Source organism: Triticum urartu, chromosome 6A (genome assembly GCF_056163025.1).
Source record: "Triticum urartu cultivar PI428250 chromosome 6A, HENAU_Tu73, whole genome shotgun sequence".
In the NCBI taxonomy this organism is placed as follows: Eukaryota; Viridiplantae; Streptophyta; class Magnoliopsida; order Poales; family Poaceae; genus Triticum; species Triticum urartu.
The window spans coordinates 8,127,873-8,150,775 of NC_141878.1; the positions used below are offsets into that span (position 1 = coordinate 8,127,873).

Consider the following 22,903-nt stretch of genomic DNA (forward strand, 5'->3'; position numbering starts at 1 on the left):
TGTAGTCAAGTTTGGTGTGAAGGAGACGCTCAATAGAAGTTTCATAGTTAATGACACGGCTAGGGAGCATATTTATGATATGTACCGCAGCAAGAAAGGCCTCGTCCCAAAATGTAAAGGGCATGGAGGCGCCGGCTAGTAGAGCTAGACCGACTTCAACGATGTGTCTGTGTTTGCGTTCAGCAGACCCATTCTGTTGATGAGCGTGAGGACATGACACGTGATGGGATATGCCAATTTTCTAAAAGAACGAGTTTAACTTCTCGTACTCCCCTCCCCAATCAGATTGGAGAGCTAGGATTTTGCAATCAAATTGGCGCTCAACAAGAGCTTGGAAATTCAGAAACACTTGAAACACATCCGATCTTTTCTTAAGAAGATATATCCATTAAAACTTGCTATAGTCATCTATGAAACTCACATAATACGTGTGTCTACCAACAGAGGAGGGGGCAGGCCCCCACACATCAGAGAAAACAAGTTGTAAAGGCTTGGTAGAAACACTGGTAGAAATTGGATAAGGTAATTGATGGCTTTTAGCCTTTTGACAAGAATCACAAATTGTCTCAACATCACGCTCTCCAACATACGGGAGCTTATTTTTCTGAAGTAATCTCTCAACTAAGGAAAAAGATGCATGTCCTAAATGATCGTGCCATCGTGTTGAAGACACTTTGGTGGCACTAAAAACTTGTTTATTTAATCTTCTAATCTCCGGAATCAAAGGGTAAAGCCCACGAATGCATCTACCTCGATATAGCACCTTCTTCGTTGCCTGATCCTTGATCAAAAAGAAATAAGGGTGAAACTCAAGAAAGACATGATTGTCAATGGCAATGCGATGAACGAAAAGAAGGCTTTTTGAAGCACTAGGGACATGCAAATTTTTCCTAAGGTGAATTTTCCGATGAGGGGTTTTAATAATTGAGTGACCAACATGACTAATTTTCATACCTTCTCCACTTGTTGTGTGGATGTGATCTTTGTCACGGTACTTGCCGAGCATGGTCACCTTCTCCAGCTCACCGGTGATGTGGTTTGTGGCGCCGCTGTCGACGTACCAGTTGGTGTCGACGCCGTAGGAGCCATCAGCAGCTCCAGCCACCTTTTCATCTTGGGAGGAATCATCTTCATCTGCTTCAAAATGATACCAACAATCTTTCGCCGAGTGTCCCGGCTTGCCACAGATTTGGCACCTGATTGCATCAGGGCGTGATCTGTTATTGGAGGAGATGTTGCGCCGGCCTCGGTTGTTGGAGGAGAAAGGCCGGCCGCCGTGTGTGTTGTTGGCGCCGCTGCTGTTGCCGTTGCCGGAGCCCCGGCCCTTGCCGTTCCGAGGTGGACCGCGGTAGCGGGAGCCTCCGCCCCGGCCGTGAGTGGCAACGTTTGCCGACGACTTGAAGCCGCCTACCGCGCCCGCTCCCTGGAAAAGAGCCACCCGCTGGTCGAAGTTACTCATCTGCTCGAACAGCTCGTCGAGGGTGACCGGGGTGGTGCGGGCGTCAAGGGCGGACACCAATGGCTGGTACTCCATGTCAAGCTCGTTGAGGATATAAGATATTAACTCATCATCCTTCAATGGCTTGCCAGCAGCGGCGAGCTCGTCGGCGAGTCCCCGCATATACGCGAAGAAGGTGGCCACCGATTGCGCTCCTTTCTGCGCATTGGTGAGAGCGGCGCGGATGTTGTTGACGCGGGACAGCGACGTTGATGAGAACATGCTCGCCAGCACCATCCAGAGTTCGTGTGCGTGCGCGATGGAGGTGACCTGCACTAGCACCTCTTTGGACAGGTTATTCAGAAGATAACCGAGTACCTGCTGATCCTCTCGGAACCAGACGGCATGGAGCGGGTTGGGGATGGTTTCCTCCTTTCCATCCTTCCTTGCCGACGACGAACTTGGCCGGCTCCACCATGCTTTCATCAACGTACCCGAAGACTCCAGCTCCTCTCAGCCGCGGCGTGATCTGAGTGCGCCAAAGGACGTAGTTGGTGCGGGTAAGGCGCTTGGTGATCTGGCCGGAGAGGGGATAGGAGGCGGCAGCGGATGAGGCCATGGCAGGAAGCTGTGGTGGAAGGAGGAGGGCTAGATGGGAAGAGTTAGGCTCTGTATACCATGAGGAGGAACGTCGTACCCATCCTGGGGCGACGGTTGCGTGTTAAATAACCAGGTCGCGATCTCCTGGTGAAGCGTACAAGTTGGTTCAGATTACATTCTTGGAGAGAAAGAGATAAGGGAGTTACAACCATATGCGAATAACACAAAGATCCTAGTCTATTTAGTTGGACTCCTGGCGCGCGGTGATTATCTCCAGAACGTTCCGAACTCTGTCACGTGGATGGAACAATGTTACGTTCAACACATGTCTCTTATGAGGAAAATCATGTTTTCACACCTCAAGTGTTGTTGTAGAGTACAAATTATCCTGCCAAACTTAGAAACCCAATAAATCTAACTACAATAAAAACTCATGAGAATACTCCACTCAGATGATTCCAAAGTAGCAGTCTGATCATTTCAAAATCGGTCTTAGACGAGGTCTATGCCTATTTGTCTGCCAAATCACCTACACAACATTCATCGTTTTCAAAATCAAATAAATACAACCTTCAAGAAGTTCTGAAATACAATCTTTTTCCTGACAAATAAAGGACAAGCACCCCATTATATGACGACTGAAAGCACATATGTGGTGGAAGATTAAATATATATAGTGGTTGGTTTTCGTTTCCCATGAGAAGCATATGCATATGTCATACTTGGTTGTTACATAAATAAAAAACACCACTTGGCGCTGTCTTCTGGTTGAGCAAGAATGTAATTCTTCATGTATCTCTTATTTAGTAGCACATGCTTATTCCTTGATTACTTCACTTGGGAATAAGTGGAAGGTAGCACAAAGTGCTAATCAGGAGGCATATATCTGACACTGATACTCCAATTATTGGTGGATATTAACATCTAAACAGCCAGCATATGTTCTTCTTCCAAGAGCATATATAAATCAATTTTCTTTGTCAATTCCAAGGTCATGACTTGGGAACAGAAAGGAACACATCACCGAGCTTCCTAAGTTTCTTTAATCAATTGGTCAGTGCAGGGACCAAGCTAAGATCGGGAAGAGAAGACCTAGTTGAACTAAACCAATTAAATTAACCAATGCTGAAGATCGAGATGGTCATGCATGTGATGAGCTGAGATCACATCCCGACAGTCAAAACACATGGCACAGAACCCTAGCTTTCTCCTTCTCTTCTCTAGTCAAATCTTGCCCGTTTCACTAGATCAAGATTCCCTTTTCCTCCGAGACAAATGGTCTAGGGAGACATAATTAATCACAGACATTCAATGCTCACTAGCTACTACAGTAGCATCCAATAAATTAGTAGGATATCTCAGTCAAATGATGCTTTGCACGCCCAATACTATACTAGTATTACTTTAATCCCTATTACAAACCATGGACGCATATGCCTTCCACGTACAATATGCTTAAGATCATGCTAGTATCATTCAATTCTAGTACTGTATGCTTAAGATCATGCTACTATCTACACTAACTCACCACGATCATGAAATTAATTGTGTGGTACTACATGTATAACAGCGGGATTTTGATCGACCGTGAGTTTTCCTAACATGGGTCCTATGAACCATAGTAAAAGCTTCACACAAAATATAGTTATTAGTATTTAAAAGTTGTAAAAAAAACAAGCATGTAGAGGTCAAGTAAACACATATACATGTGGAATTTTCTGAAAAATTATGACCATCTGCTAGTTGGAAATAAACCACAAATCAAGTTACACTGTACAATTAGCTATAGTTCAAGTTACAGAACTTGGGCACAAAACAATGAGTACATCTAAAAGTTATACTAAACACAGACTATATGTTTAGTTATGCGAGGATGATAACTTTAGTTGGCAAGCATAGCAACTTGGTGTTTCAGTTTATTTTTTGGCAGAAATTTGCCGTGTGTCACTGAAATTTGCCATCCTTGCGTGAGAGGAATTGCCATCGAAAAACGTCAGGGCCGGAGTGCCATACACCTGACGTGTGGCCCTGCTTATCATTTAGGTAATTTATACTTTTACCAAATTTTACATGAATGTGCCTCTACCCTCCCTATATACGTGATTGTTTTTTTGACAGTGTTTAGATCTTAGGATGTAACTTTTGGTGGAGTTAACTAATTTACTCATCTGGTTCAAACGGATCCAATGTCCAAACTTGCATTTCTAGGTTCGATCTAGCTAGAGCTGTCCATATTTTCTACCCCTTGTGGCTACTCTGCTACACACACTTACCAATGCAAGAGGGTTGACATGCATGTTCTGTGGTCAGTCCTGGTTGGAGTTATATAGAATTGCCCGTGCACCGTACCCTCCTACTAGCAATTAACCTTGGGATGCACGTTAATTAATTTCAAAGAGAGGACAAAGCATAGGAAGAAGGCATTACTGACCTACCTCGGTGTGCCCTGGCCTGGAGATCGGGTAATGATTAAATCAAATCATTTGTTGGCGGCATTGCGCGTGCAGATCGACTGGACACGTAGTGTGGTACTGGTACAGATCTAGGCTCATTATAGATAATTATCAGGGACATTAAATTCCTTGGAAGGCTAGGCTGGATGTGTGCACCGCCGCTGAGGTAAATTTGGAATCTTATTACAGAGATCTTGGAGTATGTAGCAGTCCATACGAAAACTCTTAGCTAGTCGTGTGGTAGTGTAGTACAGTAGTGCCCAGTTTACAAAGCAACCAAATTGATCAAAGGTGTGTGTGTGTGTGTGGCGACATGTCGTGTCCTTTTTCTGCTAGGGTAAAACTTGTGCCCATTTTTCTCAGCTTCTAGCTACGTTTGTACACGTGTAGAGAGAGAGAGAGAGAGAGAGAGAGAGAGAGAGAGAGAGGGGCAACATCATGTGTGGCATATCTTGGAAGAGGCTGGTCCGGAAACTAAGCAAACAGATGGGTGGATAGTAGTCTTGGTGTTTCCCTTTCTAAAAATTAAGTTTGACACCGACAGAAAGCTACCCAAAGATATATGTTCTCACCCCTCCCCCTGTCTCTCTCACTGTCTCAACTTGTTTCTTCTGTATATTTCCATGGTGTGAGAATAATGAGGCTTCCCAAATTATTTAACCTTCGATTCCACCCATCATATGATCGGCTGTCGCGAGAAGTCGAGAAAAATAATATTATTAATTAATGTAATTGGCTAATTGTTTCATAAAATTAACCATGCCAGCAAGATCATTTTGCTAAACTTATCTTTTCAATTCCCATTTTAAATTAGTTAATTAAAGCCAATATGCAATATAATATTGGATAAGTAAAGCCAGAACAAAAAGGCAGGAAAAGAGGACAGATGAGCAGGAGAAATGAGTACTGAGATGTACACATCATTATGACGCACACATAAGAGAACACTAATTGTGTGGCTAACTTAGTGATAGTAAGTGATGCATAGGTATACTAAGAAATCTACACCGATATATAGATATGAGGTGACAGAATTGAGTTTTTTATTGTTGGATAATAATGGATTTGTTGCTTTGATACTTTGGTGCGATCAAAATAATTAGCAGGTAATTTTTATGGATAATGTATGTGAACACCACAATAATAACTATATGCATGCGGAATATTTCACCTTGATGGTATTTGCTGTGTTACACACATTTTAGTTGTTTGTCTCCCTTCTTTGAGGAAAAATGGTACAAGATGTCGAGACAATATAAGTAGAAACTGAAGAACATTTACTACCGGAGTGACCAACAAGATCTCTGAGGAAAAAGAAAAGGTAAGCAAGTAGTTTCTCTTCAGTTCTTTTAAACTAGGAGGCCAAATTGTACAACACAACAAGATTTTTTTGGGGGGGACAATGTTCTTTTCTAGTTCATGCATTTCAGATTCTTATGATAACCCACATTTAATTCCCATTATTTCCTATGTATTTGCGTGTTTCAAAAGGACCCCCAAGATTGAGCAGATGCACCTAACATTACTGAAATTCCATAACATCAATTAAACCAAATTACCTTTTGTCAAGCCTAACTGAAACACCGAAATCACAATGAAAATGTGGCGGACAACCGAACCAGATTCACACTAAAAGCTCCGATAAACCCTTTGTAACCTTTGAACGCGGTGGACGCGTCAACTAATGCTCCATTAAACCACAATTAAAGAAGCTACAAAAATGTAGAATCGAAGGGAAATAGTACTGGAAAGCTTGGGCAGTGTAAGTAAAACACTCAAGTTCATGCCGCCATCAACTTGAATCTACACGGTAAGAATAAATCTTCCTTTCAAAAATAAAAGTGAGCTAGTTGTTTCTCTCTCCATCATTTGAATTTTCTATATCTACCCCGGCCCTTTTCAAAACATGAGACTGGCATATAAAATCTAGGAATATTTGTTTGTGCTAGCCATCATTGCTTATCCTTATGCTCCAGCATTGCTTATCCTTATGCTCCAACATTGCTTTGAGATTTGTGCTAGCCGACTAACTTACTACATGAATATTTATCCTTTTTTCTCTGGAATAAAAGAACATATTGACTTCAAACTTTGCAGGTCCACAGAACTCTAGAACTACAATGTATGAATTATTTTTCGATTTTTTGGTCTGGCGTAAATATACAAAACAAGATATTTTTGAGTAAAAAAATATTACTAAAGTATTTATGGTGTCTGCGAAAGATCTGAAAGTTTTTCCCCACATTGCACTTGTAAAGTTTTCTTGTCATGCAAAGTTTGAAGTTCAAATGTAGCTTCATTTCGGAGAAACAAAAAAAAGAAACTGTCTACATAGATCACGAAGCAGAAAATGATTAGCTAGATAAGGGGGTGCAGTGTGCCTAGGTTGAGCCCCAACTCCCCCTCCCCCCCCCCCCCCCCCCCCCCCGCGGTCCCCGACAATATAGTAGAAAGTCAAGAACATTTACTACCAAAACAAGATCTTTCGAGAAAAAAATGAAAGCAAGTTGTTCCTCCTTTCGCTTTTTTGAAACTAGGAGACCAGATTGTACAACACAACTAGATATGGTTTTTTTCGGTGGCGTGGGGGGGGGGGTGATCCTTTTGCAGTTCATGCATCTCAGATTCTTATGATAACCCACATTTATTTCCTGCTATTTCTTATGTATTTGCGTGTTTGCAAAGGACACTCGAGATGAGCAGATGGACCTAACATTTATGGAATCTCATAACACCGATTAAACCAAATTGCCACTGTCAAGGCTAACCTAAACACCGAAATGGCAATGGAAAGCCCTGGCAGTTTAAGTAAAACACCCAAGTTCATGTCATCATCAACTTGAATCTACACAGTAAGAATAAACCTTCCTTCCAAAAATGAAAGTGAGCTAGTTGTTTCTCTCTCCGTCATTTGAATTTTCTATATCTACCCTTTTTCAAAACATGAGACCGGCATATAAAATCTGGAAATATTTGTCTGTGCTAGCCAACATTGCTTATCCTTACGCTCAAACATTGCTTTGTGATTTGTGCTAGCCAACTAATTTAGTACATGAATATTTGTCTTTTTTTTCTCTGAATAAATGAACATATTGACTTCAAATTTTTGAGGTCCACAGAATTCTAGAACAACAATGTATGAAGCATTTTTGGATTTTTTTGGTCTAGCTATACAAAAAAAGATATTTTTCTGAGTAAAATATATTACTAAAGTATTTATGAGTAAAAAATCTGAAAGTTTTTCTCACATTGCAGTTGTAAAGTTTTCTTGTCATGCAAAGTTTGAAGTTCAATGTATCTTTATTTCGGAGAAACAAAAAAAGAAAAAAGTGTCGCATAGATCACGAAGCAGAAAATGATTGGCTAGATAAGGGGGTGCAGTGTGCCTAGGTTGAGCCATAACTTTCCCCCTGACAATATAAGTAGAAAGTCAAGAATATTTACTACCAAAACAAGATCTTTTGAGAAAAAAATCAAAGCAAGTTGTTCCTCTTTTCACTTTTTTGAAACTAGGAGACCAAATTGTACAACACGACTAGATATGTTTTTTCCTGGTGGTGGTGGGGGGGGGGGGTTCTTTTTGCAGTTCATGCATCTCAGATTTGTATGATAACCCACATTTAGTTCCTACTATTTCTTATGTATTTGCGTGTTTGCAAAGGACCCTCGAGATGAGCAGATGCACCTATCATTTATGAAATCTCATAACACCGATTAAACCCAATTGCCATTGTCAAGGCTAACCTAAACACCGAAATTGCAATGAAAATGCGACGGACAATCGAACCAGAACCACATTGAAAGCTCCGGTAAACCTTTTCGTAGCCTTCGCGACACATCAACTAATGCTCCGTTAAACCCGCAATGAAGAGGAGCTGCAAAATATAGAATTGAAGGAAAATGGTACATGAAAGCCTGGACAGCGAAAGCAGAAAACCCAAGTTCATGTCCTCGACGACTTGAACCTAGGAGATAAGAACAAATCTTACCTTCTCCCCGCAAAAATAAAATAAAATCTTACCTTCAAAAACAAAAGTGATCAACTACTACTACTATTTGTTTCTCTTTCCCTCATTTGAATTTCGCTTATATATTTACCGTTTCCGAAAACATGAGACCATCATATTTATGACACCTTGGGATTGTTTAGACCAAAGTCTTATTACTCTAGGTCTGTCATATTAATGCCCGTGTCTCCCAAGGGCCCTCAATGCAAGGTGTGCAGACGACGCATTATTGTTTTCGATCGGACAACAGAAAGCTTTATCGAAACCTATCATTGCGTGTTCAAGGACACAAATCCAGTACGTGCGTGGGTGTCCCGTTAGCAGGAATCGGTACAACACGATGCATGAATGCCATGCATGTACATGTGCATGGCCAATATATGTCATCAGACGTCGTCAGACGACGCAGGTTGTACATGCGTGCACTGCGCCGTATCATCACACACCTCTCTCTCGGTGTCTGCAAGGTGCGTACGTATACCGTGGCTAGAAAGGGACAAAGATTTTTTACCCCACGGTGATGTGGCAAAATAACGGGCGCCCTTCTTCTATTAGTACACCTTTTAGCAGGACGTACAGCACCACGCCCCAGCATTTGCTCCCAATTTAATTTACCTGTGCGCACATGTCCAGGTACAAACAGTAGGCTAGCATTGTACAGTACTCACCGCACCTAGCTCGCTAGCTATGCGTCCACAGCACATGTGTGTGTGTGTGTGTGTGTGTGTGTGTGTGTGTGCGCATGTGTGTGTGTGTGTGAGAGAGAGAGAGAGAGAGGAAGGAAACAAGCAAATGGCACTAGTACTAGCTTGCATTGTTACACATGTAGGTCTTTCTCTCTCTAACAAAGAAACACACACACATTGTCAATTGCCAGAGTCATTTCGCAGCTAGCTAGTCTTGTGCCATTCAATTCGGTAGCACACAGCCACACACACACACACACGCAATATATACAGTAGCCTCACTCGTCACACATCTCACCCACCCCACCTCACCCTCACCCTCACCCTCACCAAATCCTCCTCCTCCTCCTCTAGCTAGCAAAGCTCACCACCACCAACAAGCAACAACAACACTCATCCATCCATCCGTCCATCCGTCACCAGATCGAGCCAAGAAAGATCCAAGAAATTTCCCAAATTGAGGATCAAGGGAGAAGAATTAGGTTTCAATCTCTTCCTCCATCGATCCACTCAGGAACCTTAGCTAGCTACCACACCTTCTTGGTCTCAAGCCACCTCTTGAAGCAGCAAAAGCTTCGATTAGTTGGAGCAAGCAATTCCCATGGAGCTGTTCCCCCGGCAGCCGGACCTGGCGCTGCAGATCAGCACCAACAGCTCCTCCTCCTCCTCGCCGCCGACCGCGCCGCCGGGCAGCTGGGGGCGGCCACCGGACGCCACGACCGGCGCCACCAGCATGGACCACTTCAGCCACCACCTAGGGTTTCTGCGAGCCACCGACATCACCAACAAAGACGGCACGCCGCCGTCGGCGTGGACGCCGCCGCCTTCAGCTGCCACGGCCGCCAGCTACTCCAACCACATCAGCAACCACTACCACCACCGGATGAACGCCTTGCTCAAGCCTATAAGAGGGGTCCCCATCTACCACCACCACCCCTCCTTCCAGCAGCTCCAGCACCAGCACATGGCCATGGCCTACCGGAGCAGCGGCGTTGGCGGCGGCGGCGGCTTCTTGTCGTCGAGGTCGAGGTTCCCGCCCGGGCGGCGGAGCGTGAGGGCGCCGAGGATGCGGTGGACGACCACGCTGCACGCGCGCTTCGTGCACGCCGTCGAGCTCCTAGGGGGCCATGAGAGTATGTACATATGCAGATTTTGTTTACTAGCTATGCCTGGATGCTTAATTTGCAAGATCATTAATTTCCATGAAGTTGGTTTCTTGCTACTCCCAAATTAATTCAGTGATGAAGCTGAATTTGTTAGTGATGTTTTTGTTCTTTTAGTGATTTTTTTATTTGATTGGATTTGATTAGGAGCCACTCCCAAGTCGGTGCTGGAGCTGATGGATGTGAAGGATCTCACCTTGGCACATGTCAAGTCTCACTTGCAGGTGCACATCTTTTTTCTTTCAAAACACACCTCTTTGTTTCAGCTATCTATCTTGTTCTATATATGCTGCATTTTTAATTCCTGATGTCAACAAGAGTATTTGTCAAAAGGAAAAACAAAGTTCATGGCAGTGTAGCTAGCTTCTCGTGCATCCCTCTTATCATTTAGCTAGGTAGCTAACTCTTGAATGCATGGAGGTCCAAGATTATTTCTTTAAATATAATTATTAGTATATCATCGTATGAGCAGATAAATCCTGAAAAAGATTATGAGCAGAGAGAAAAAGAAAGGAAAGAACAGCAGCAGTAGTTGTAGTAGTACTAGCTAGCTAGCTGGTGCTGATCTAGCTTCTGCATGCATTCCTCTGAATTTTGTGTGGAGTGGACTAGACAAGCATTTAGTAATGGAGCAGCTTTTGCAAACCAGGCGGGAGCACAAGGCTTTTGCAACCGAAAGAAAAAAAAGCTGATGAGCATCTGTGTGTACGTGTATGTGCATGTGTGCACTGTTTCTGCTGTAGTAACTGAATTTTTGTGACTGACTGGTGCATGCATGCACTGTTCCTAGCTATACTAGCAGAAAGAAATCAATGCAAGCTTTCACTTTGGTAAATGGATGCAGCAAGACAGCACAGCAAGTACATTGTGGAACAGTTGTTGGATTCGTACCTCAGAATGCACTATGAAATGGCTATAATATATGTACAGCTGAGAAATAATAGTGATGGTAAATGCATGTCGCTAGTACTAATTATGTACTACGGGTATCACAAATCATTGCTAATGATAATACAGTTAATAAAATTTATGGCTGATAGCAGCCCCTTTTTTAGTACGTCTGCACATATGCCAAATCATTGGTCGCATTAAGAGCTGATAGATGCACAAGTTTTTTGTTACGATTACTAATTTAGTTGCATATATCATCTTGTCTTTGCAGATGTATCGCACGATAAAGAGTACAGACAAACCCATGACTTCCCCAGGTATAGTATATATGTATATACTTTGTAGAACTCGAGCACCTACGTACGGGCACGACATGCCATACTTGTATTTATTGAGTACTTGATATCGATTATGAGCGCTAAAACTCAACCATATTTTTAGGACAAAATGAAGGATTCGATAACGGATCAGCGGGTGAGATCTCTGATGAGAGCTTGCCCGAGGCCCTCAACACCCACAGGGGCACAGATCAAAATGGAACCAGCGCAAATTCTCACAGCAGCAGCAGTTACAATGGTGGTCTGTGGAGTAACTCCTCAAGGTACATCAATTTTACTTGATCTATTTAATCTGCCCTGACGTTTTAAATAGCTTATGTACCTTCTTATTTAACCAAAGCATATATTTTTTAAAGGTATTTAGCCAAATAATACTAGTGCTAAACCATATAATATGATATTTTAAATATATAACTATGGGGAGGGCACAACTTCTCCTAATACTTGATCTATATACACACCACAAATGATGGAAAATATACATTGCAAGGTAACAGGAAAGCAGTGAGCACAAGGAACAAAAGACCATTGTAGGAGTAGACAGTACTGTAGTAGTAGTCATACTGATTGCTGCATGCATGCATATGTACGTGCAGCTGTAGATGACATATAGCACCACTGCAAACATTTGGATGCTTGCCTGATTCATGTTAATGGCAAGAAAGGCTCCCATTTCTGTTTGTTTTAGCCACACAGAGACACAGTGGCAGCATCTCTCTCTCTCTCTCTCTCTTCTACCTTGAGCTGCCTCGCACAACTCTCTCTCTCTCTTCTACCTTGAGCTGCCTCGCACAACTCTCTCTCTCTCTCCACATGCAAATGCAAGAAGGGCTCTGAGGAAAAAGTGGGGATAAGAAATCTTGGCATTGTTCGGTTTGTCCAGTATAGGGTAGACATTTGAAACCTCATGATGGTGCAATGATCCCCTTGAGTAGTTTAATGGCTGAAATGAAAAGTTGGTCCTCTCCACTGTGCATTTTGCATGGACACATACATATGCAGTACACATGTACCAAGGGAGAGCAGGAAGGGGCCCACTTGTCCAGAAAAGATCAAGATGACAAAGTGTACTGGGTACCTACTGAAAATTTACTAGTGCCTCCTTTAGTTCTGCATGAAAAGCCACCCCCATCCCCCAAAAAAATACAATAAATATATACTTTTCTGCATAGTAAAAAGAGGGTCCAAACAAAGGACAAAGTTTGGGGCTTCTTTGGAGTTGTTCAAGAATCATACTACTGGATAGATAACATTTTTAAACATCATCTCGATGTGCACACCGAATGTTCAGTGGTCAACAACTTAATTAAGCATCTTATATATTTCCCAATGCATTGGGGCCCCAGCTATATATCTGGTGATTTAGCATATAGTAATTAAACATATGCTGCAATAATACCATGAATAGTGTTTATTTATCGACTAATGTACTATGTACTATACATTATGTACAATAGTAATTGTGCCCTGTGGCATATTTGTGACTAAATACCTTTCCTTTGTTTTGCTTAATTTCTCTTTGTTGTGGCTTTGCAGCAGGGTAGGATGGCCTGGTTTAGGCACAAATAGCACTGAAAATAGAGGACAGTGTCACAAGGTAACACATATCAAGCAACACATATATAGTATTATATTTCTACATATACAAGGACCAACTATCATTATATTGACATTTTGCATTTGCAGGAAGCTGATGCATCAAAGAGCCTTGAGATGTCAGCGGAGATGAACGTGTCATGCATCTCCGATCAAACATCAAGCCCGCCGGTGCCGAACCTTGAGTTCACCCTAGGGAGGACACACCATTAAGTAACTAGTTAAACAACAGGTTTCTAGCTAGATTAATTAATTGATCTAGTGTACTCCAGCAACAATAGCTAGATCAAGGTAAAGAGAAAGATGGATGAAACATCTGATCAAGGCCAAAGGTGATGAGATAGAAAGTGATAATCAGTCTCCCCTCCATTATATGTGTGTGTGTTGGGTAGAGAGAGAGAGAGAGAGAGAGATCTAGGTTGCTAGAGAGAGTGAGAGTGAAGTATCTGATCTTGTTCTCCATGAATGGTATGCTTTATGTATAAAGTGGTCTTATGTTGTTTATTTAAAGTTTGTGCATGGAGAGAGATCTAGAGAGAGAGGGGGGGGGGGCTGTTCATCCATCTTTTTTACTGCCAAATAAAGCTGGAAAAGGAAAAAAGAAGACGAGATTCATCCACGTGCAAGTCACTAAATAACTAAAGCCCAAAAGCGAAAAAGAGAGAAAAGTTTGGATGAGATCTGGACGTACATACAGTGCCTGGTTTTCATGGAATTAATCGGTAAGCGTGTCCTGCAAAGAAAGTTCACATCGAGGAAAGGACGGCCAGAAAAGAAGAGGTCGATGGCTCAATTTGCCTTTGCATCTGTTGTGCAGTGTGTAGCTGTTGTACTAGCATTGGTTGAATCTGTACATGCGTACGTGTTTTTTTTCAAGAAAATAGGGCAGGATTAATTACTTTACTTCCCTATAAATTATTTTGCATCAATTTTCTTTGGAGGGAAATGTCTTGAGGTGAACATACATAAGCTGTCTATTTGAGCAAACACCGTCACATTTATACCTTGACATAATACTAAGGTGGTGGCATTGCAGCGATAGAATAAGTTCCTCTAGTCTCCTTTTAGTTTCGACGTGTTCGCTCCAACGGATGGCTTGTGAGGGTGTGGTCCGGTGGATCTTGGCAGCCGTATCTATTGTGCCATGTGTCGGGAGTTTGTGTATGTCCAACGCTTGGCATGTACGGACGGTGGTGGTGACACTAGCTCGAATAATCTTCCTTCCATTGACTTACTGGTTTCACAGGGTTTGCCATTGGTCGGCAGAGGTATGCTCGAGGGATGCTGTGAGAATTGAGCAATTCAGGCCGATCTGTCTCCTCAATGTTAGTTTCAAAATTTTCACCAAGGTCGGGACTAACAGGCTCACACAGATTGCGCATTCTGTGGTGCAACAGTCCCAAACTGCTTTCATGCCGGACAGAAATATCCTTGAAGGGGTGGTCGTCCTGCATGAAACACTCCATGAAATCCATTCCAAAAAATTAGATGGAGTAATTTTTAAGGTGAATTCGAGAAAGCGTACGATAAGGTCAAATGGCCATTCCTCCAACAGTCATTGCGTATGAAAGGTTTTGATGAAGCCTGGCGCCGACAGGTTGAATCATTTACGCAAAAAGGTAGTGTGGAAATTAAAGTTAATGATGACATAGGTCATTACTTCCAGACACATAAAGGCCTAAGACAAGGAGATCCGATGTCCCCTATACTGTTTAACATTGTGGTGGATATGTTAGCAATTTGATAGGAAGGGCTAAGGAAAATGGTCAAGTAGGTGGATTGGTACCTCATCTTATTGATGGATGTGTATCCATCCTTCAGTACGCTGATGATACAATCATCTTTATGGAGCATGACTTGGCCAAGGCGAGAAATATGAAGCTTGTGTTATGCCTATTTGAACAATTGACCGGGTTAAAGATTAACTTTCATAAGAGCGACTTGTTCTGTTTTGGTAGAGCCAAAGACGAACAGGATGCTTATAGGCAATTGTTTGGGTGTGAGTTGGGAGAGTTACCCTTCTCTTACCTGGGGATTCCAATCCACCATCGTAGGCTGACAAACAGAGAGTGGAAGTGCATCGAGGACCGATTTGAGAAGAAAATGAGTTGCTGGAAGGGTAAGCTCATGTCATACGGAGGCCGATTAATCCTGATTAATTCGGTGCTCACGAGTATGCCAATGTTTCTCCTATCGTTCTTTGAGGTCCCAGTTAGTGTTAGGAAGAGACTGGACTTCTATCGATCGCATTTCTTTTGGCAGGGTGATGAGTTTAAAAGAAAATATCGGCTTGCCAAATGGGATATCATCTGTAGACCGAAAGACCAAGGGGGTCTAGGTATTGAGAATCTAGAAGTTAAGAATAAATGCCTTCTTAGCAAGTGGTTGTGGAAGCTCTCATCGGAGAATGATGCTATGTGGGCTCAAATCCTTCGCAGCAAGTACCTCCAGACAAAAACTTTGTCCCATTCACCTTTCTGGAAAGGCCTGATGAAAGTCAAACAGTCCTTGTTTAATAGGACGAAGTTTGTTATTGGAAACGGCACGAGTACACGTTTCTGGGAGGATACTTGGCTCGGCGAGACACCCTTGGCCATCCAATATCCGTCTTTATACTGCATTGTTCAACGACGTGAGGTGTTCGCCGCATCGGTCTTTCAATCTACCCCCCTTAATATTCAGTTCCGACGAACGCTAGCGGGCAATCGTTGGGAAGAATGGCTCCGTCTAGTTAGGAGACTGATGGAGGTCCAGCTTTCACAACAACCCGATGAATTACGCTGGAAATTGACTAAGTCTGGAGTATTCACGGTTAAATCAATGTATATTGATGTTATTAATTCGAACTCCATTCCTACGTCCAAGCATGTTTGGGATGTCAAAATTCCTTTGAAAATAAAAGTGTTTATGTGGTTTGTCCATAAACAAGTTATTTTAACTAAGGACAACTTGATAAAGCGTAATTGGACAGGACCTATTAGGTGTAGTTTCTGCGATCGGGATGAGACTATCAAACATCTCTTTTTTGATTGCCCGTTGGCCAAGGTACTTTGGCAGACGGTCCACATTGTTTTTAATATCAATCCACTGAATTCTGTTAATGCATTATTTGGGACATGGCTTAATGGGATTGAGCCTGACTTAGCGAGACATATTCGGGTTGGAGTTTGTGCTTTGCTGTGGACTATCTGGACTTGCAGAAATGATTTGGTTTTTAACAGAATATCATGTATACATTTTTTGCAGGTCATATTCCGAACTACGGCTCTGATCCGTTCGTGGTCGCTACTCACCCGGACGGAGGCCAGGGAGCATTTGGTTACTGGGTCTTTCCGCTGGGAGATGGTAGCTCGGGATATCTTCAACCGGTTTGGATGGCGGTCATGTAATAGGATAGGCAATTAGTTTCCCTATCTAGTTTTAGCCAGCCGGTTGTGGCGTCTTTTCTTGGCTAGTTGGTGTTTCTAGCCCTTATTGGCTCTGTGTGAGCTTTCTGTGCTTTTTTATTACTTTTGGAGACCTTTAGAACCATGTTGGCACTACTTTATTTGGTTAATAAGATGGCCGTATGCATCTTTCTGATGCAGAGACCGGGGAATCCCCCCTTTTCAAAAAAAAAATTAACAGTCTTGTTGAGGATGTCGAACTTCATGTTGCTTGGTGTGCAAGATGGTTGGCACATGGCAACAAGTTTCCTTTGGTCGGCGGAGGTATGCTAGAAGTTTTCGCAGCACCAACGGTCTAATTGAGGATGGACCTTCATATTGTTATGTGTGCAAGATGGTTGACTTAGTTTCATCGTCCAGACTCTTCAAGAGTGGTGACGCCAAGTCAGAGGGCCAACAACTACAAGCTTGGGGTGGGTCGTCGTTAATGTCAACATTTAATCGATATTGTCTTTGTCCCACGGATAGGAGAAGGCTTCAACCGCGGTATTCAAAAGCCATTAGGCCGTTGAAGTTTTTTAAGTGCTTCTGGTGTTTGTTGGTTGTTTTTCATTTCTTTGTTTGCAGTGTTCGCTACCTCTATCCTTGTGATTGTTTCCTTCACATGAATCCGATCTAAAATGTCTCGATATGTTTCCTCTACAAAAACCAAAGTTTTACATGCATCTAGTGAATATTTTGGGGCTCCTTGAATTGAATTGAATTTCATTGACCACCTTAATTTGTCTTCCCGTCGCCTTCATTTTTGTCATCCAAATCATCCTCCTTTTTTTTCTTAATGTTGCAACCATTCATCATCATATAAGATAGGTCTTAACAGTGAGAAAACATGCATGGATGTCAAGCTAGTTCAAGTAGGGTCTACTCACCATTTATACCCTACACAACTAAACATCATCATACCCTCGCCATCTACACCGGCATGGAGAAAAAGGAAACACACAGACATGCATGCACGTACCCACACCCTTGATAGGTAAGTTATATAGGAAAGGTAGAAAAGATACACCGTCTGTGCCATGACGCCTAGGTCATGAGGTAGAGCCGGCAGAAAGACAGCAATGAGTAGTGGGAAGGGTCAAACCTAGATGGCTAAGAAAAGCAGAGAAAGCAAAGCAAATGTGGATGGGGTTTTCACTTGGAAATATGGAGTGGTGGTACTAGTGTGAAGGTGAAAAGGATGGAAAGCCCCTTGTTATTAGCAGCTAGCTAGACCCAGGTGACAGCAGCTGAGTGATAAAAGGGAGAGGCCCCCTTTGCTTTCCCTCACTGATCATGGGAGCTTTCAATTGAATCACTGCTGTGCCTCGCTCGTTTCAGCTTTAAAGCTGGTGTGTGTGTGTGTGTGTGGGTGTGTGTGTGTGTGTGTGTGGATGCGTGCAGTGTATGATGCAGATGCAGTTGGGACCTCTACCATCTGTCTGCGTCTGACATTGACCCAACCACGGACACAGGCAAGAGAGTGTGTGAGATGTCTGCAAGACTGTGCACTGCCCCTGCGCTCACTCACTCACTCGCCTGCTCAATTATATGAGAATGATTACCATATGATGGAGTCACGGTGGCCTGCACTGCATGGCTGCATCTGCATGCATGGTGTGCATGGGCAGACGGGCTACGGATGGATTGGAGAGGTCGAGCTGACCTACTATATCTCTCTAGGCAATACTATTTATTCTCTTTTCCCTCCTCGCCCCCCTCGTTCTCAGCTGGTTTGCTGGTTGCGTCTGTGGACCTAAAAGCATGCATAGGAGGACACTTGACTGTAGCCTCTCTGCAGCATGTGTGTGTGTGTGCTGCTCAGCTCACTCATCTTATCAGCCATCACACTGAAATGCATGAGACGAAGAAAAGCATGAACAGTAGAGGCCCAGTGTGTGTGCATGTGTTGGGAAAGTGAGGTGACGCCTCTTTTCTCTCAACCTTGATTTCGCCATCCTGAATTCCCACTGACAGCAATGCGTGCATCATCTTTTGCCTGTGGACGGTGAATAGCAACAAAACTTGGCCTGCATCATCTTCAGACGCGTCATGTAGGTTCACATCCGTGTACCATCATGAAATGAGAGAAGTCCACTTTTCAACCTCGAACTAACCACTCGGTTTGATTTACAACCCTGAACTACGAAACCGGTAGAAATACACCCCGAACTAACTATGAGGTCCAAAACTCAACCCTGGTCTCGGTTTTGTGTCGGTCAAGCGGTTTTGACCAAAGTCAAAGCTGACTGGACTGCTGACTAGGCACCCAGGAAATTTTAAAAAAAACTTCTCTCTCACTCCTACCCCTCTCTCTCTCTCTCCGCCGCTGGGTACTGGATGCCCGTGCCTTGCTGGACTCGGTCCTTGCTACTGTTGCCGCTGCCTGTAGAAAGTGAAGTGAGAACAACTGTATTGATTCACTCAGTGTACATATACAGAGATTACACACGGTACACAGCTATCTTAACTAACTTAGCTATGCACAGGCTAACCACCCCTAGAAATGAGTAGTAGCATGCAGATCGTGGGCGTTGGCACAGCAACAGCACGCACGTTTGTGCATGCACTACTACCTGAAAGACCGGTTCCAACACTGCCGTCCCGAGCTCCGCTGACGCCCCTCCCCGACCACTCCCCGCCGTCCATCACGCAGTGCCCCTTTCCCGGCCATGCAGCAGCGCCGCCAACTTGAAGCAGCTCGGGGGCGAGGTCAACGGCGTCGGCACCCTTCAGCCAGTACCGGACGACAGGCTTGTCCGGATCTTCGAGGTCCATCCGAGGAGATCCCGTCCATGAGGGCTCGCCGGAGTTGACGAAGATGACAGGGCAGTGCGGTTCTCGTCAGGATCGGTGTTTCCTTGGTCGTCTTCTTTCGTGGGATGGCGCGGGAGGTTCGTAGTGGCGAGGCAACCGTACAATCGTGCTCGGAGGCACCGGTTTCCATCTCCTCAGGCGGCAATCTCTCGCCGGAGTTGACGCAGCGAGGCGGCGGCAGAGAGCATAGTATCCTCCCGGTCGTCATCTTCCTATACAGGCGACGGCGGCCCGGAACGGCTGTTCCAGGCTTCCAGCTAGAGGCTGCAGTTGGTGTTGTCTGGCGACGGCGACGGACGGAGGTACTGCATCGGTGCTGCCTAGGCGCCGCGGACTGGTTGTTTGCGAGCAGCTAGAGCGGCTGTTCCGGTTGCAGGCTGCAGGTGATGTAGGCTGCCGCCGACGGCAGACAGAGGCAGGGGTGGCTGGGCGATGAACAGAGATAGAGAGAACGAGCTGCGGCGGCTGCATGCATCCTTTTACTCATCGGCAGAGAGAGATAGAAGAGGGGGTAGAGTTTGGTTCTTGTTTTTTTATTTCCTGGGTGCCTAGTCAGCAGTCCAGTCAGCGTTGACTTCGGTCAAAACCGCTTGGCAGACACAAAACCGAGACTAGGGTTGTGTTTTGGACCTCGTGGTTAGTTTGGGGTGTATTTCGACCGGTTTCAAAGTTGGGGGTTGTAAATCAAACCGAGTGGCTAGTTCGAGGTTGAAATGTGGACTTCTCTCATGAAATTAACATCCAACATTTGTTCATGCTAGGTGCCGCTCGATTAATTAGCGCTGACTACGAAGTCACTAGCCTAGCTATCTCTTAATAACCTAGTTGCTATACTCCCGCAAAAACAAACCCTTTTTGATATTGTAAATTTGCAATAGTGTGTAATTGGCGGAAATACAGAAACTTACAGCTGTTCGCTCACGGCACACGATAAGTCTTTGCCTATTCACTAAGGGGGTACAATTTTTTATATATAGGGCATTTTCATTCAAATGTTATATGGAAGGGACAATACTGCAATGAGTCAATACCCAGCCTCTACATAATAAGACAGCACACAACCAATAAGTCCAAGAAAAAAGTGTAGGAGACATTGTTGTACTGGACTAACAAAAAAAAGTTATGTAGGACGTAGGAGGTCATATCCGAAGACTACACGAACATCCATGATAGGAGAGAACTTCCCTGGCTGTATGCTCCAACCGATAAGACGTCATCATACGATGTTAGACCCAATACAAAATAATGTGTGCATGCACATGAGATGAAACACTTTTTTTTAACACGTCATTTCTGGAAAGCCATAAAGCCCACATAAGGCCGCTGCCCCCATGAAGATATGTAAAGAAAATTTCATATCAACCCCGACAACCGGCTACCAAAAATATTGCGCACATTATGTGAGGGTAGAGGTTAGAAGCTACTAGCAGTTAAAAAATAGGTGTTCTACTTTACTCGTTATGGTGGGACAGAATGCATACTATCTTGCCAATTATGACTCGTGTAAGGTTGTCTCTAGTCAAGACCGCCATGAGGTGGAGTTGCAGACAACTACATCAAGATTCCTTTAGGGAAGTCCATCGTGGATGGATTTATTGAAATTAATCGTCAATTACATCATCCACTAGTATATTTAGTTATGGTCTCTTTCTTTGAACAAGAAAGATATAACTATGGTCTTGATTTATCATTACATCCAAAAAGGAAAAAAAAATAAGAATTAGCAGCTCACGTGCATATCCTACGTGATGAAATGTGTACATGCGAGCACAAAACTGTCACACAAAGACATGGACAGCCAAATATCGATGGGAGCCATCTCTCGCACATGCTCTCTTTTTTTTGAACACAGTACAGACGCAAGCGCTCATATAAGCGCGCATACACTCACCTCTATGAACGCACACACACATACCCTACCTCTATGAGCACCTCCGAGAGACTGAGCCGGCATATCATCTTGAGATTTTACGAAGTCACCGTAGGCGCGCCTCGTAGTCGACGGGAACGTCTCCTTCCACTGAAAGCGTATCGCCAGAATTCCTGAAATAAATCGCACATGCTCTAGAAAACTCGTGGCAGAGGCTAACATCTACAACGGGACGAGACACGGTGACAACTCCATGGCCGTTGCAAACCGCAAGTCTATCAGGGGGGATGCAGTTGCAGACTACATATATCCAACTGTGATCTTGATTTATAATTACGTTGGAAAAGGGGGAAAAGAAACAATCAAGAGGCAAAGAGGTCCATCCATGGCTATGGACGGCCGGAAAGCGACCCAGCAAAGGTCAAATTAAGTGGCCCACAAACCGACATGTGGGCTCCGCCGCACAGTTGCATGTATGTATGGTCCAGCAGCTACTAGACCCAAAAGGCAGTGTCGGTCCGAAAGGTGAGGTGTGTGAGTGATTAGCAAGGTGTATGAATGATTTGGCACTCCATTACCCATGATTGGTTTGGCCCATCATCCACTGATCGAGTCTTGGATTAAGCATGAGGTGTTCACACTCAGGCAGACCGACGCTAAGCTCATTTCTGTACCTAGCTTCGAGTTCTACCTAGTCTAGTTCATGCTGATTCTGTTGTCAGTACGTATATATGTTTACATATGCCTGACAAAAGTTGTAGGCCAGCTTGCACGGCGAGATTCAGAGTTTCACAACAGTATTAGGGCATCTACGACCATAATGCGCAAATTTGGCCCCTCAAACGTCTGCGGGTACGTCTGTTCAGTGTTCAAGCATGTTCATTGTAAGCCCTATATGTTCATGCACATGGTCACGCCCCTATTTTTTTCTATATGTCCGGTCACACGAATATAATTGATGAAGAGGGAGACTGTAGAGAAGTAACAGAGAATAAGAAATAGAAAAGGTGAGCCTTAGTGGGCTAAAACGCCCCCAACATGTGGCTCTTTTCATTCTCTCTCATGATCGAACTGCCCCCCCCCCCCCTTGGATGTTTGGGGACAGTTTGAGAGGTTCAATTGTAGATATTATTAGTTCCTGACTACCGACTCCCAGTTGAAGAGCCAACAATGACCCTCCCCTCTCTACATCAGCCCCCAGGCCGCTCCTACTCCACCACCTCGCCTGTAGCAGCCACACGCCATCGCGTCATATGCCTCGCTCCATCTGGGTAGAAACAAGTTGAAATCAGTCCACGTATGTACTCCGTCGCTCATGGGATCTGGTGACTCGCAGTCCTCTGTAGCCTGCACGACAGCGTCCATCGCCTTGTCGAGGGCTGAGACACGGTTGGTTCCATCAATACAGGAGAGGGCACCACCTACTAGTAGGGAAATCCTTATAAACTGAGGTAATAAGTGACATCGGCATGGAAATGCACGTCACTCATATGGTACACCTCCCCCAACTCACCATAGTTCTCGGTGTTGATCCCGAGTTCGTAGGCATGCTAGCTTCGTCCTATTAGTACTACATTGAATATTTTATATGGTATATTACTATTATGTTTAAGTGTTGT

At 44.0% G+C, this 22,903-nt stretch overlaps 1 protein-coding gene and 1 pseudogene across 2 annotated transcripts; one reads left to right on the forward strand and one right to left on the reverse strand.

Annotated features, from left to right (window-relative positions):
• Positions 1 to 1,008: 1,008 nt before the first annotated feature.
• Positions 1,009 to 1,720, reverse strand: LOC147963077 (uncharacterized; annotated as a pseudogene).
• A 7,643-nt stretch (positions 1,721 to 9,363) lies between these two features.
• KAN2 (Homeodomain-like superfamily protein) lies at positions 9,364 to 13,676 on the forward strand. Of its 2 annotated transcripts, none has more exons than XM_048678618.2 (6): positions 9,364 to 10,317; positions 10,495 to 10,571; positions 11,510 to 11,555; positions 11,680 to 11,839; positions 13,116 to 13,173; positions 13,263 to 13,676. In XM_048678618.2, exons 1-6 carry the CDS (start codon positions 9,786 to 9,788, stop codon positions 13,383 to 13,385), a joined length of 996 nt encoding a protein of 331 aa, XP_048534575.1. In that variant the 5' UTR covers positions 9,364 to 9,785; the 3' UTR covers positions 13,386 to 13,676. The 2 variants fall into 2 exon arrangements, with proteins under 2 accessions (XP_048534575.1, XP_048534574.1); XM_048678617.2 differs by having other exon boundaries at positions 9,369 to 10,317; positions 13,113 to 13,173.
• The last annotated feature ends 9,227 nt before the right edge of the window (positions 13,677 to 22,903 follow it).

Bases quoted from the DNA above. Each gene is read 5' to 3' on its own strand.
- KAN2 (XM_048678617.2), top strand. From the start codon at position 9,786: ATGGAGCTGTTCCCCCGGCAGCCGGACCTGGCGCTGCAGATCAGCACC. The intron at 10,572-11,509 runs GTGCACATCTTT...TTGTCTTTGCAG, and splicing joins ATGTCAAGTCTCACTTGCAG to ATGTATCGCACGATAAAGAG. The intron at 11,840-13,112 runs GTACATCAATTT...GTGGCTTTGCAG, and splicing joins CTGTGGAGTAACTCCTCAAG to CAGGGTAGGATGGCCTGGTT.